This window comes from Colletotrichum destructivum, chromosome 8 (assembly GCF_034447905.1).
Source record: "Colletotrichum destructivum chromosome 8, complete sequence".
NCBI classification, from domain to species: domain Eukaryota; kingdom Fungi; phylum Ascomycota; class Sordariomycetes; order Glomerellales; family Glomerellaceae; genus Colletotrichum; species Colletotrichum destructivum.
Genome location: NC_085903.1, coordinates 3,463,440 through 3,475,253, shown reverse-complemented (window position 1 = coordinate 3,475,253; position 11,814 = coordinate 3,463,440). Strand labels below are relative to the sequence as shown.

Here is an 11,814-nt window from a genome sequence, read left to right as displayed (position 1 = left end):
CCAGCACCTCTAGCAGCATGGCACTTAATCTCTTTAGACTTTATTATTAAACTACCTAAGTTAAGAGAACTACTTACAAAGGTTTATTACAACAGCGTTTTAGTTATTATAAACTAACTTACTAAATACGCTTACTTTATTCTATACCTAGAAGCAAGCACAGCAGAAGACCTTGCATATACGTTTTTAAAATACATTATTAGTAACTACAGACTACCTAACAAAATTGTGTTAGATAGAGATAAGCTGTTTACTTTAAAGTTTTAGAAATCTCTAATTTTGCAACTTAGTGCAGACTACAAACTATCTACCTCTTTCCACCTGCAAACCAATAGTCAGACTAAACAAATTAACTAGATACTTAAACAGTACCTACAATGCTATATCAACTACAACCAAAACAACTAGGTACTACTGTTACCTACAGCCTAGTTTGCCTACAACAGCGCAGTTAGAGAAAGCACTCTCTACTCCCTATTCTACTTAAACTACAGATTTAAACCTACAGCACATAGAGAACTACGCAAAGGACTACAGGCCCTAAAGGCTGTAGCTAAAATCAACAAAATACGCAAAATCTAGACAAACGTCTCCTAAGATTTAGAATTTGTTAGAAAACAAATAAAAAAGTATGCTAACACTTTAAGGATTAGAGGACCACCCTTAGAAAAGGGAGATAGCACCTACCTTATACAACAAAATATTAAAACCAAGCAACCTAGCAACAAATTAGACTACAAAAAACTTAGACCTTTTAAAGTTATCTAAAAGGTTTTAATAGTTAACTACAGACTTAAGCTACCTAATACAATAAAAATCCACCTAGTCTTTCACATTGCACTTCTTGAACTAGCACCACGCAGATCACACACTAAAGACTGCATTATTGTAGAACCTAACGAACTAGAGTATAAAGTCAAACAAATTATTAACTATAGGAACAAAGATAATTATAATAAATATCTTATTAAATAGAAAGGCTATAGCAACAAAGACAACTTATAGGAACTAGTCAAGAACCTCTAACATTCTTAGCAGGCCCTTTAGCAGTACTATAAGAAGGACTTAAGGGACCTAGCTCTGCAAAATCCAACCCTACGCCTAGAGAACTCTAGTTAAACACCTTACTAGCACCCCAGGAGACAAGATCCTGCTCAACCCTAGCCTTAGCCTCTGCTACCTCCTAATCCTAAGCCTCCAGCTCATCCAAGGATTAAAGACCCTAATAAATCAACTTAGACCTACAATCCTTTAGAAATTGCTTCTGCTTCTGCAAGCAAGATAAACAACCTAAGGCAGTAGACAACTGCACCTAAAGAACCTCTATTTCCTCCTCTGCCTTATGTTCCTTTTTCTTAATCTTACGCTGCTCCAACATACAACAACTTACTACAGAAGTTAGCTAAAGACAACAAAATCAGGAAAGAAAAACTTACAGGCGTTTGCAACATTATTCCTATTGCACTAGCTGCAACTAGTATAAATGCACTTACTGCATTGCAACAACTCTTTAGCTATTTTATAGACCTTATTAGACTTAAAACAATAAGTGTAAGGCATAATGTTAACTCTATAGCGCTTAACTGCTTTAGCAAGAGAACAACGCTTGCGTGTTTTCTAAGAGATTTTAGAATCTACCTTTTGTTTAACTACACAACCAAACATAGTATTAGCATTATTAAGGAAGCATAATTAACGCCTCCCTAACCTAGGAGAGACAACCTACTTATAGCAGTCTGCAGGACTTAGACCTTTAGAGAGGAGACCTGATGTTACAACCTGAATTCAGTTGGTGACTGATGCAGCCTGGAACAACCCCTGGCGCAAACAGCAGGGCAGAAGGACACTCATGTATGCAGGCGCACGGCGCAGGTCGAACAACAGAACAGAAGAACTAGGGAAGGTTACGTAATAGATCAGTTTAGATCACTAGTAATCCAACATAATCCTGCACCAAGGATCAGTAAGCTACTAAACTAATCTAATACTAAGGATTACTAACAGCAAGAAGTAATCTAGTAATAACACTTAAGGATATAAGGACATTTATTCTATATAGATAGACTACCTTCTATAGCTCTTTAGCAATTAACTTTATAATTATTTCCTTAAATACTCTTAGCACCCTTTACTAGTAACTAACGTTACAACCCCTTGTTAAGTATACAACTGATTACTGTATCCTCTGAAGACCTGATCCTTTTAGCACAACTTATAGCACTGTTCCCCAGCTTCGTTGCCTCAGCTTCTGCTAATAGACACTACCACAGAAAGCCGACCGTAACATTGCTTTTGTGCCCTTAGGTTCTTCTTAAGCTAGGCCTAACCTTATTTAATAGCCTTCTTGTTCTAAGGATAGTTTAGGTTGTAATTAGGCTTCCTCTTCTTTAGGTTAAAGTAAGGGTAGTTAATAACCTAGTGTTTTATAGGACTAAGGCAGGTAGGATACTTAGGAACTATTATCTTGTTTCCTTTCTCTTGTGACTCTATTAGATTGCCCTTCTTATCTTCTTCTTACTAAGTAGCAAAGCTGGATGCTTTAGCGTCTCTAAAGAGCTAGTTAGGATAGAAGGACCTAACCTATTAACAGAAGAAGTTAGCTTGTTGAATTCTAGTATATTTCTCTCCTATCTTAGGAGGCTTCTTTATGCTGTTTTAGTTAAAAGAGAAGGTAGCAGTTGTGTAATAGCTAGAAGTAAGTAGCTTAACTGCCTTAAGGAAGTTAGTAACTTAAGTAGTTAGGTTAAGAAGCGCTAGAAGTCTAACGTTAACAACCTTATCTATAATATTAATGTAGTTGCTAAGCTAATTAAATAGCTTAGACTGCTTAATTAAGCCTATATAAGCTTAGTAGCTATAAAGGATAAGTTGTTACCTTACGTAGTTATCTAGGGTAAGCTTGTCTTTAAGAGCAATAATTATTTCTTTAAGACTCTTTTTACTACTAATGTAGTTAATGTACTAGGCTTTAACTGTAGAGGTAACCTAAGAGAAGATAGCAATAATGCCTTTATTAGCCCTTTTGTAATCTTCTATTTAATTAGTATGCCTAGCCTTAGCTAAAGTAAGTTTGTTAGTAAAGTTTTTAGCTTTAAGGCTTAGTTTAGTAAGACAAAGCCTATTATTTACTAATTATTAGTCTAAATCTATATAGTTCTAGACCTTATAGATCCTAGCTACTAGCTTAAGGTTTCTATACTATTTAGTCTAATTAGCATTAGAAGTAAGCTTTTAAGTAACCTTAGATAACTCTATAGTTAAGGAGGAGGCAATTATAGCCTAGTAGGATTATATTAATATTATTAGGATTAATTAATTGCCTATAGAGAGGTAGAGTTGTTGCTTCTATTAAAGCTAAAGATCCTAGCCTTTGTAGCTGCAGGATTAGCGCTAGCTATAGGAGACTAAATAGTCCTAAGAGTTGCAATGCACTTAATTAATTAATGCTGTCTAACTAATAGGTCCTTACCTCTTAGCTAAAGGAATTAATTAAGACAATAGTTGCTAAAGTTAACTAGGCTTATAACTAATAGTTTGTTAGGGTGGCTAGCAGAATATGCATATATAAGTAAGCAGAAAAGAGTGTCTATTTGTACTAAAGAGTAGATAGGATCACTACAGGCTTGTAGGCCTAATGCTATCCTAATAACTGTTCTAGAGCTAGGGCTAGGTGGAAATAACAGGCTGGCCTGTTTAAGTACAGTTAGACCATTCTGGATAGGTTATGTCCATGACTCGCATAGAAGCATGCAAGGATTCTGTCAGTTTCCTTCTCAATCCGGAGTGGAGCCATGACGGTTGCAAGCAGGTTCCCGCATGGCACGGGTGTCTGTACAGTATTAATCACCGGCAACGCAGCACACTGATGCATTTCCCCATTCTCAGCGAACAAACCTACGATACCGCCGTCAGAAGTCTACTTCGCCGTGACAACGATCCTGCAGCTGAAGCAGTCTCCTCCGCTGACAGAAATTATAGGTTTCTCGCAGTGTCTTCTCATTGAACTGTCTTTTTTTGAGTGCAGTTATTGCGATTTTGGGTAGTCAACATTACGACTGGCATTGTCATAGAGCCAGCCGCAGCCACAGCCACAGCCACAGCTGAACTAGGGCCACACCCAGTTCCCCGATCGAGACACTGCAAAGCGGTGCTTGACCCCCACCCATCCCCACCCCTTCACCATCTCGTTCGAAACTCAGTTGATGCATAAAAATATCACTACAATGACCTGTGTTGATGTACGATGCCACTTTCTGCCCTCTTATCATCTTTCAATTCTTTGACCAATTCACCCCCACTACAGCGGCGATGGATATGACTTGGGCTCGGCAACGGCAGTGGCAGCGGCAACATCGTGAGCGGGATACCCAACTGGTGAAAGTCCCCTTACAGATACGTTGGCACCAAACAACCTGGTCACTGCACTGAAACTGCTCAACGGCCTCGCCCTTTAGCTGGTGAAGCCATCTATCTGAAGGGCTTGTAGGCGCATGCGGACTGGCTTCTGACCTCTGGGGCCACCTCGACGACATGGAAGACGAACTGCATCCCGTGCAGTGAACGGCTTCTACGCGCGACGTCAACGCGAAATGGTGGGTTGGCAAGAGAGACACCGCACACAGGTTCAAGCCACACGCGTCGATGTCAATGTGACGCGGACGCGGCTTAAACCCGCGCGTGTTACTGAAGCGAAGCTATTCGCCTTTCGCCAGCTCCTGCATTATATCCCAGTGCCACATACGCGCTGTTGGCTGCAACCTCGGGCGTTGACGCATAAGCAAGCATAAATTTGCACACTTCTGGAAGCACTGTAGCCTCCAATGCCAGGCAGGATCTTTGGTTTCCCAGGCCAATCTGTCTTTGACAGCGCAACATTATGCTCTCAAGCTCGATTTCAACTCCGTGACTCAGCCTTTTGGATCACGTTTGTTACAGTTCCAATACCTTTATCTCCAACAGATTCTACGACACCTTTGAAGTATGGATCTCTCCGTGTACCGTCAGACGATGATCGTCTTGCCGTATTGAAGGTTACCATCAGATAGGTGAATGACGATCTAGTTCAACTCAAGCTATCTGTAGCAAGGCGCAACAATCCTGAGTCTAACCCTTAAGTCAGTATTTTGATCTTCACTATGAAAAAGGTTTCAAGCTGGATTTTTGTTTCCACGTCACTGACGCATACGGACTCTCAAAATGTGCCATCTTGTGCGCCGTCAGCGTTCGTTTAGCCTGTCCTGACGACGCGATCAGTATTGGGGCTTGAATGCACGCCATGGCTTCGAGATGCGTTAGATATCTTCCGAGTTGCACCAGTAGGTGCTATTTGTGAAATGGTTATCGAACGTCTGATTGACGGAGTGTGCTATCTACGAAACGACGATATGACAAACCAGACACATTTTCAGATTTCAATAGTGGCATTTGACGGCCCAGGCAGAGGTAGCAGGTCTGGTCGATTGAGGGCTGTCAACCAAAATGGAAGACTTTGCCCGGTATGCCTCTGATAATAACCTTGAGTCCCGGGCAGGGCGAACAGCCAGTGCGTTCTCAACAAAAGTCTTTCGTTCTTCCTTGTCAACCCTGGACTTTGCATCGCTTTGTTTCTGGACGATATAGTCAGATTGTGATATGCATACCTGAGAATCTCTAATTGTAGGTGCAGCGACCAATAGACTCTGCTGCAAGTGATTAAAATGAATTGTTGTTTAATGAATCAAAATGTAGGCCAACTGCAACAAAAAAGATAGATTTCCTCTCCCTTCTCGTTGTTTTTGTTTCATCCAATCTATGCTTATAGCTCTGAATGACCAGCAAATCGACCTCATGAACTGATCCAACTTTGGCCAAGGCATCCTCTACTCAAAGCCCAAACCATCTCGAACCAGCAAGTTTTCTCTCAACCCTCTTATCACTCATCAACTTGTTGGTCGAAAAGTCTCAAGCAATGTGCCCCATTGCCACAGGGCAAAAACTGGATTGGCGCCAGCTTTTCCATAGTTCTCTTGCTTTTCTTTGGTTCTGAATCCCATTGCATAAAAGTTTGTTTAGTCAGAGAAACCGAGGATCGTCCAGGCGTGTGTTTACATCTACACCTGCTGGTTGAAAGCGATGTACGACCAGACGTTGAGGTTGCCGAGGTTGACGCACTTAGTACCGGTACCAATGACGGAGAACATGTAGCTGCCGCAGCCGCTGCCACTGTAATAGTTGACCTTGGGGGAATATCCAGCCGTGTTGCTGTAGACAATAGCTTGGCTTGCGCTGCATTGGAATGTTAGGTTTCTGTGACAACACGCCTCATTTCGGGGATACTGTACGCATAGATCGGTCTGAACATTGGTTAGCCCTGCTATTGTATAGATGAATTTGAAGAGTTCTTACACGCTGGTGTCGGAAAGACAAGCAGACTATGTCAGTATCGACTGTGTTGAGGAGGTTCTACTTCATGAAGGAATGGGGTGCCTACGTGCTGGGTGATGTTAGCGGAGCTTGGAAACTGCCCTGGGATTTCAAGAACTTACTCAAAACTGGAAAACACAGAGGGTTTGTGATTAGCGACAGTGTGATTAGTGGATTTCAAATTCAAGACAGTAAACTCACTCGTTAGGTTGCCTGATGCAAACTCGTTAGTAAGTTCGTTCAAATGCCACACGACTTTATTCCGACAGGAAATACGTACGTGATGCAAACGTCTCGGTTGATGGTTCTGGTTTGGCTTGGGCAAGATGACTTTCCGAAGCCGATTTTCCACTGGTTGCTGATGGTGCGCTCTTCGATGCCGCGAGCGGCCAGCTCTGGCTCCACGGTGACAGGGACGGTGCTGTAGCGCGACTCGTGCACCCAGACCAAGTTGTCTTCACGGTTAGCGACGGACCAAGATGCGTTGCCGAGGAAGTTCCAGGCGCCAATTGAGTAGTCTTGCGAGATATCGATGTCGACGGGGGGCGGCGCGGCGGCAGCAGCAATGTCCACGTCGAAGATGGCCTCGGTGGCGGCAGCGACGCTTGCAGGGGCTGCAAGAACGCTGACAGAGCCGAGGATAACGAGGGCAATTTGAGAATGCATTTTGATGTTCTGGGTTTAAGTTAATTTAGTCTAAAAGGTATTGAAGTTACTGGATGTTGCTGTCTAGTGCTGACGGAGGGCTGCTGGTGATCTAGTAGTGGTTCACCCTCCAAGTGCATTCACAAAGGTCTTATATGCTTTCCCTCTTCGTGCTCGCTCGCTCATTTGCCTGACAACGATGTATTCAACCCTACTGGTGTGTAGCTGAGAAGGCAGACTGCGAACTGAGACTTCTCCTGATACGACTTTGCTGAGGTGACTTACTGTACTCGTGCAGGAGCTCGTATTAGCTGATCCGCTATTGTTACCCCGTTCATGGTGACAAGAGCAGGTCTCAAGAAGTCCCGCTAGTTGAGATACATCAAATTGAAAACCGAGCCGAGTACAGTAGTCAGCCTGGTTAAGATACCTTCCCGTCTCGTACTAGGCCAAAGTCCAGCATCCGGGGCCTTTCAAAGCCTTCCTCGGCTACATGAGTCCCTTCTCGGCCTTCGTCCAAAGGTTGCGTCCCACGTTTTAAAAATAGGTGCGGTACAGTGGGCCGTGCCGCTGAGTAAGTACGAAACCCAAGCTTTTGTGCCTACTGCAAGGTTCGCTGAAGGGCGGACCGGCCCTCCCCGGCATGCATGCTGCAAACTAGATCAAGCTGAATTAGTAGCGGAATTCCGCTGGTATTGAACGACTCCGCTTTCAAATTTCTCTATCGGCAGAGGCCCTTCATCTAAAGATCCGTGCGAGGGAATAACTGAGTTCTTCGCATCAACTCACTAATCTATCATGTTCCATTGAGTAAATTCGACGCCATTTCTATAACCGAACAGCACAGGTAGTGTGATAGACTTTTCGTGGTCAGTCTCAGGAACTCAGTACCGAAACCTTTCCCATGATAAATACCTCCGCCATTTGAAAATTTGCACCTTGATTATCATTGCGATTTGGGACGATATGTGCACGGAATGGAACCTTATTCACAGTTATGTCTACCTTGTCAGGGAGGGCTCTGTGTAGCATACATATAGTCAGTCACATTTCTGGCCCTAACAACTAGCATCTCCTGTCAAATCATCTCTCAAAGTTCTACACCGTTGGTCTATTCAAGCAGCTTCATTGTTTTGCGCCAAGATGCAAACGTACATGGGTCAAAAGACCCTCCCAAAAGCTTTTAGTCTTGGTGTCCATCAACATCCAACATTTATCTCCTTTTCCAAGTCCTTGCCCAAAGAGTATTTGAAACTGCTCTAGCAGAGACCGACTTTGCCGCAGGTGTTGGTGACCCAGTTGAAGGTCAACTCGCCCTGGCTCACATCGTTGATGCCGGGATAGAAATAAGGAACACTGCCGCAGACCTTGCAGCTGTGCTCGGGGATAAAGTGCGCAAGACCTTTGATGTTCCGTCCGGGGGCGCCTCCAGTGTTTTGAAGGAAGGCGCAGATATTGGTGGAAGTGCACGCGATCTGCTGGCCATTATTGTACCAACGGTTTTCGTCGATGCCGTTGATCCATTTGGCCAACGAGGCGGCTTCATCCCCGCGGATGTTGCCGGGCTGGCCGTTGCCGCCGCATCTGACGCTTCCGCGGCAGTTGATTCCAAGTGCGGTGGCGGGCGAGGCCGCGGCGAGGACAATGGCGAAGAAGGAAGAAAACTGCATTTTGGGTTTGCTGGGATTGTGTTCTAACCAGGGCGGAGCAGAGTAACGTTAGAACACAGTCTCATAGAACATTGAGCTCGAGATCGTAACCACTGGAACTTACTCAGTATGTGTGTTTAAGGGACAGTTGGAGACTTGGACGAACTTGTTGCCGATGATGTATTGGTCTACAATCAGGAAAATGGCTCCAAGAGAGGCACGTCTCTCTTATAGTCCCCAGGCCGGACGAAACACACAAGTCAAAGATTGCAACAGCTCTTTCTAGTACAACTGCATTCGAAGCTACTGACCAACGAATGTGTTCTACGATGAACAGGGGGGGGGGGGGGGGTATGGGGACGGAAGGCCCAGGCTTTCCTGAATCGATTTCGCTGAGTGGAACCTAGGAGTGGAACTCACTCCGGAGGGCACTTACTCAGCGCCTTTAGGCCTCTTCTTCTGGGCGCGAGAGGAATAGAACTAGCTTTTTCTCGGTAAATCAAGCGGCCTCGGCCGGTCGGATGCCTTACGCACCGGTCCCAGTAAGCAACATTGGGCCTTCAAGGGTTTATGGTTCGTGAAGCTATCCACGTGCCGACTTGACATGTTGAATTAGGAAGGTGCCTGTGCCAATATGTACCAATTTTGCGGATCTAGCCGAGTCGGTTGAGCCCGAATTGCGCCAACGCGAGATGCAGGAGGAGGAGTAAACGGATCCATGCCCAATCGAGCAGACGGACGTACTCATGCGGGCCAATTTCCCACCTTTCTTGGACTGCTGTTTGTCACCCAGAGTGTCTAAGAAAGGAACGAACGATGCCCCGCAGCATCTTGAACATATGTGAAATACGAGGTCTAGTACGATATTAGGTGCGTTGCTTACGCATCGATCGCTTGTCCGGGAAGCTTGTTTATTGGACTCAATATCTAGATGGATTCTAGGTCTGCGTTTGGGTGCTTGCGGATCCTCGCCGCACCCAACCTTGGCACCAGCCTAAAGATGGCCAGAGAAGCCGGTGTTGCCCATCTTGTAGATCATTCCCGTACAGGAAGTATTACTGTCCCCCTGGTTATGTTCTGGTGTTTACTCACAACCTTCCAGAACACAGGTCTCGGCAAGAGCGCATCCTACACTCATTCATGCTGCATCTTACAAGGAATCAACTTTATCACAATTTCGAAAAATCTGTAGTTTAGGCAGCAAGCCAAAGTCGAAGTGAGGTTTAACAAACTATTGAAGCAACAAGACTAGTGACAACTTCAGTGTGCTTACACAGCGGCGCACATGTATTGTGGCGCAAGCCCTTGCATCTGTCAATGTAACGCATAGTGCTACGTCAAGACTTGTTTCCAATTTCAATCGACCGCCATACATCTAGTATGTTCTTGCATGCATTATGGACGGGTATCCAGCTGAGGGAACTGTGAAGAGCAAATTGTTAGCTTGCCCAATGGTTACGTCTTCTGCAACAGGCAACAAGGGTCTTCGTGTCACACCGCTTCCTCGACTTGCACTGTCTCGTCTGGCGCTCATTACTGAGTAAGTCAACATATATTTATAATTGGATGTTTTCCCAGCTCTGTAGATATTGCTGCTTCTCTGCTTAAGACACACACACACACACACACACACACAAACAGCAACATTTTTCAAGCTGCATCACCGCATCTCTCGGACCACATCTCACAATAAGACGAACATGGTTTCCACCAAATACTCTCTGCTTGCCGCCATTTTTGGCTCATCTGTCCTTGCGGCGGACTGCTATCCCAGCAACAAGCCCGATGGGCTTACGCTCGCTCAATATAGACAGGTTGCGAACCAGGTCTGCAACAGCGGACCAAGCGCCAGCGTTGTCTTTGACTACGGCTCATGGCCCAGTTACACCAAGAAAGTCATTGAAGCAAACTATAGCGGTAATGCTAAGCTTCACTGCAAGGTAAGCTTAACTCCCTGCTCTTCCCTAACGTCAAGGTCATCCAAAGTATCTAAACACCGACGGTCAACAGGAAGCATTCGACAACATTATTTCGCAATGTGTGAGTGGAAACAACAAGAACGGTGGATCTTGGACATGGAACTATAACGGCGTGAACGAGAAGTACTACATTCAAGGGTACCAAAGTTCTTGAGGCTGGAAGATGAGAGCCTAGCAATCGGCTTCTGATAGCAATATACTTGATCCCCCGACATCTATGGAACAGACTGCTCCATTATATCTAATCACCATGGGAAGTTCGTTTCTGAAGTAGAGCTTACTTTAGAGGCGCATTTGACTGGACTGAAGCAGGCACAAGCGACCTTCTCACAGCAGCGAGCCTCAATGCAGTGGCAAGTTGTCTCCATAAATCAGAACAATGATGATGACGAATATGCACGTGTAGCTCTCAGTGTTGTGGTGGATATGGGAGACTCAGGCCACGTACAAAATGGTCCCTCAAGGCGGTCAACATCTCACTCAAGTTCTTACTCCTCATAGCTTTGAAGATCGGCCACCAAATCGGGGAACATGACGCGTTTGGAATCTTAGTGCCGCATCCGATTATGCTCTCCACCAAGTGGACGTGGTCGAAGCACGAGCCGTAGTGAGCGGTCAGAAACGCTTCGGGCTCGCTTTTGTTCTTTTGTTTTCTTTTGCCTTTGGGGAACTTTGGAAAACTCGGTTCAATGCTTGGAATCCAGGAGGACCTGCGAAGGGGCTACTGCACAGCATGTTTTAGATATCGGCTGTGATATTTGTGAGAATTGATTAAAAGCGGCACTAGAAGTCATGTTGATTGTGGCCAAGAAGCTAATCGTCCAGATCTGTTTATTATCGTCACAGCTGGGTGTGTTGTTTGCCTGGGTCATCGTCATCAACCTTTCTTGCGTCTCAATATTTGTCTTGTTATAGGTCCACGGTGTTGGTTTCGATGTGAGCCATGAACGGGCATCAAAAACATGCCTGTACGCGTCAGTCAATCAGAAGCAGCACTGTTGCTCCACTCAACACATGGACAGGCGTGGGCGAACACGTGCGCAATGTCTCGTTCAACTACACCTTTCACACATATGCACTTACGCGGACGATTTCGACACCGTGGTGAAGGAGTGGCCAGTCGCTCTATGCACCGTGAT

The 11,814-nt window shown here is 44.9% G+C and overlaps 3 protein-coding genes across 3 annotated transcripts; 1 reads left to right on the top strand and 2 right to left on the bottom strand.

The window, feature by feature from the left end:
* Nucleotides 1-5,871: 5,871 nt before the first annotated feature.
* CDEST_12912 (uncharacterized protein) lies at nucleotides 5,872-7,068 on the bottom strand (the record flags this gene model as incomplete). The annotated part of the gene is made up of 3 exons (XM_062929068.1): nucleotides 5,872-6,264; nucleotides 6,604-6,615; nucleotides 6,683-7,068. 3 exons carry the CDS (start codon nucleotides 7,066-7,068, stop codon nucleotides 6,090-6,092), a joined length of 573 nt encoding a protein of 190 aa, XP_062785119.1. The 3' UTR covers nucleotides 5,872-6,089.
* Nucleotides 7,069-8,090: 1,022 nt separating this feature from the next.
* On the bottom strand, nucleotides 8,091-8,872 carry CDEST_12911 (Putative killer toxin Kp4/SMK, killer toxin, Kp4). Its single transcript, XM_062929067.1, has 2 exons — nucleotides 8,821-8,872; nucleotides 8,091-8,740 (listed from the first exon to the last, which is right to left on the bottom strand). Exon 2 carries the CDS (start codon nucleotides 8,715-8,717, stop codon nucleotides 8,307-8,309), a length of 411 nt encoding a protein of 136 aa, XP_062785118.1. The 5' UTR covers nucleotides 8,718-8,740; nucleotides 8,821-8,872; the 3' UTR covers nucleotides 8,091-8,306.
* A 1,275-nt stretch (nucleotides 8,873-10,147) lies between these two features.
* Nucleotides 10,148-10,829, top strand: CDEST_12910 (uncharacterized protein; the record flags this gene model as incomplete). The annotated part of the gene is made up of 3 exons (XM_062929066.1): nucleotides 10,148-10,236; nucleotides 10,306-10,636; nucleotides 10,707-10,829. The coding sequence occupies 3 exons, from the start codon at nucleotides 10,148-10,150 to the stop codon at nucleotides 10,827-10,829; spliced, it is 543 nt and encodes a 180-aa protein (XP_062785117.1).
* Nucleotides 10,830-11,814: the final 985 nt, after the last annotated feature.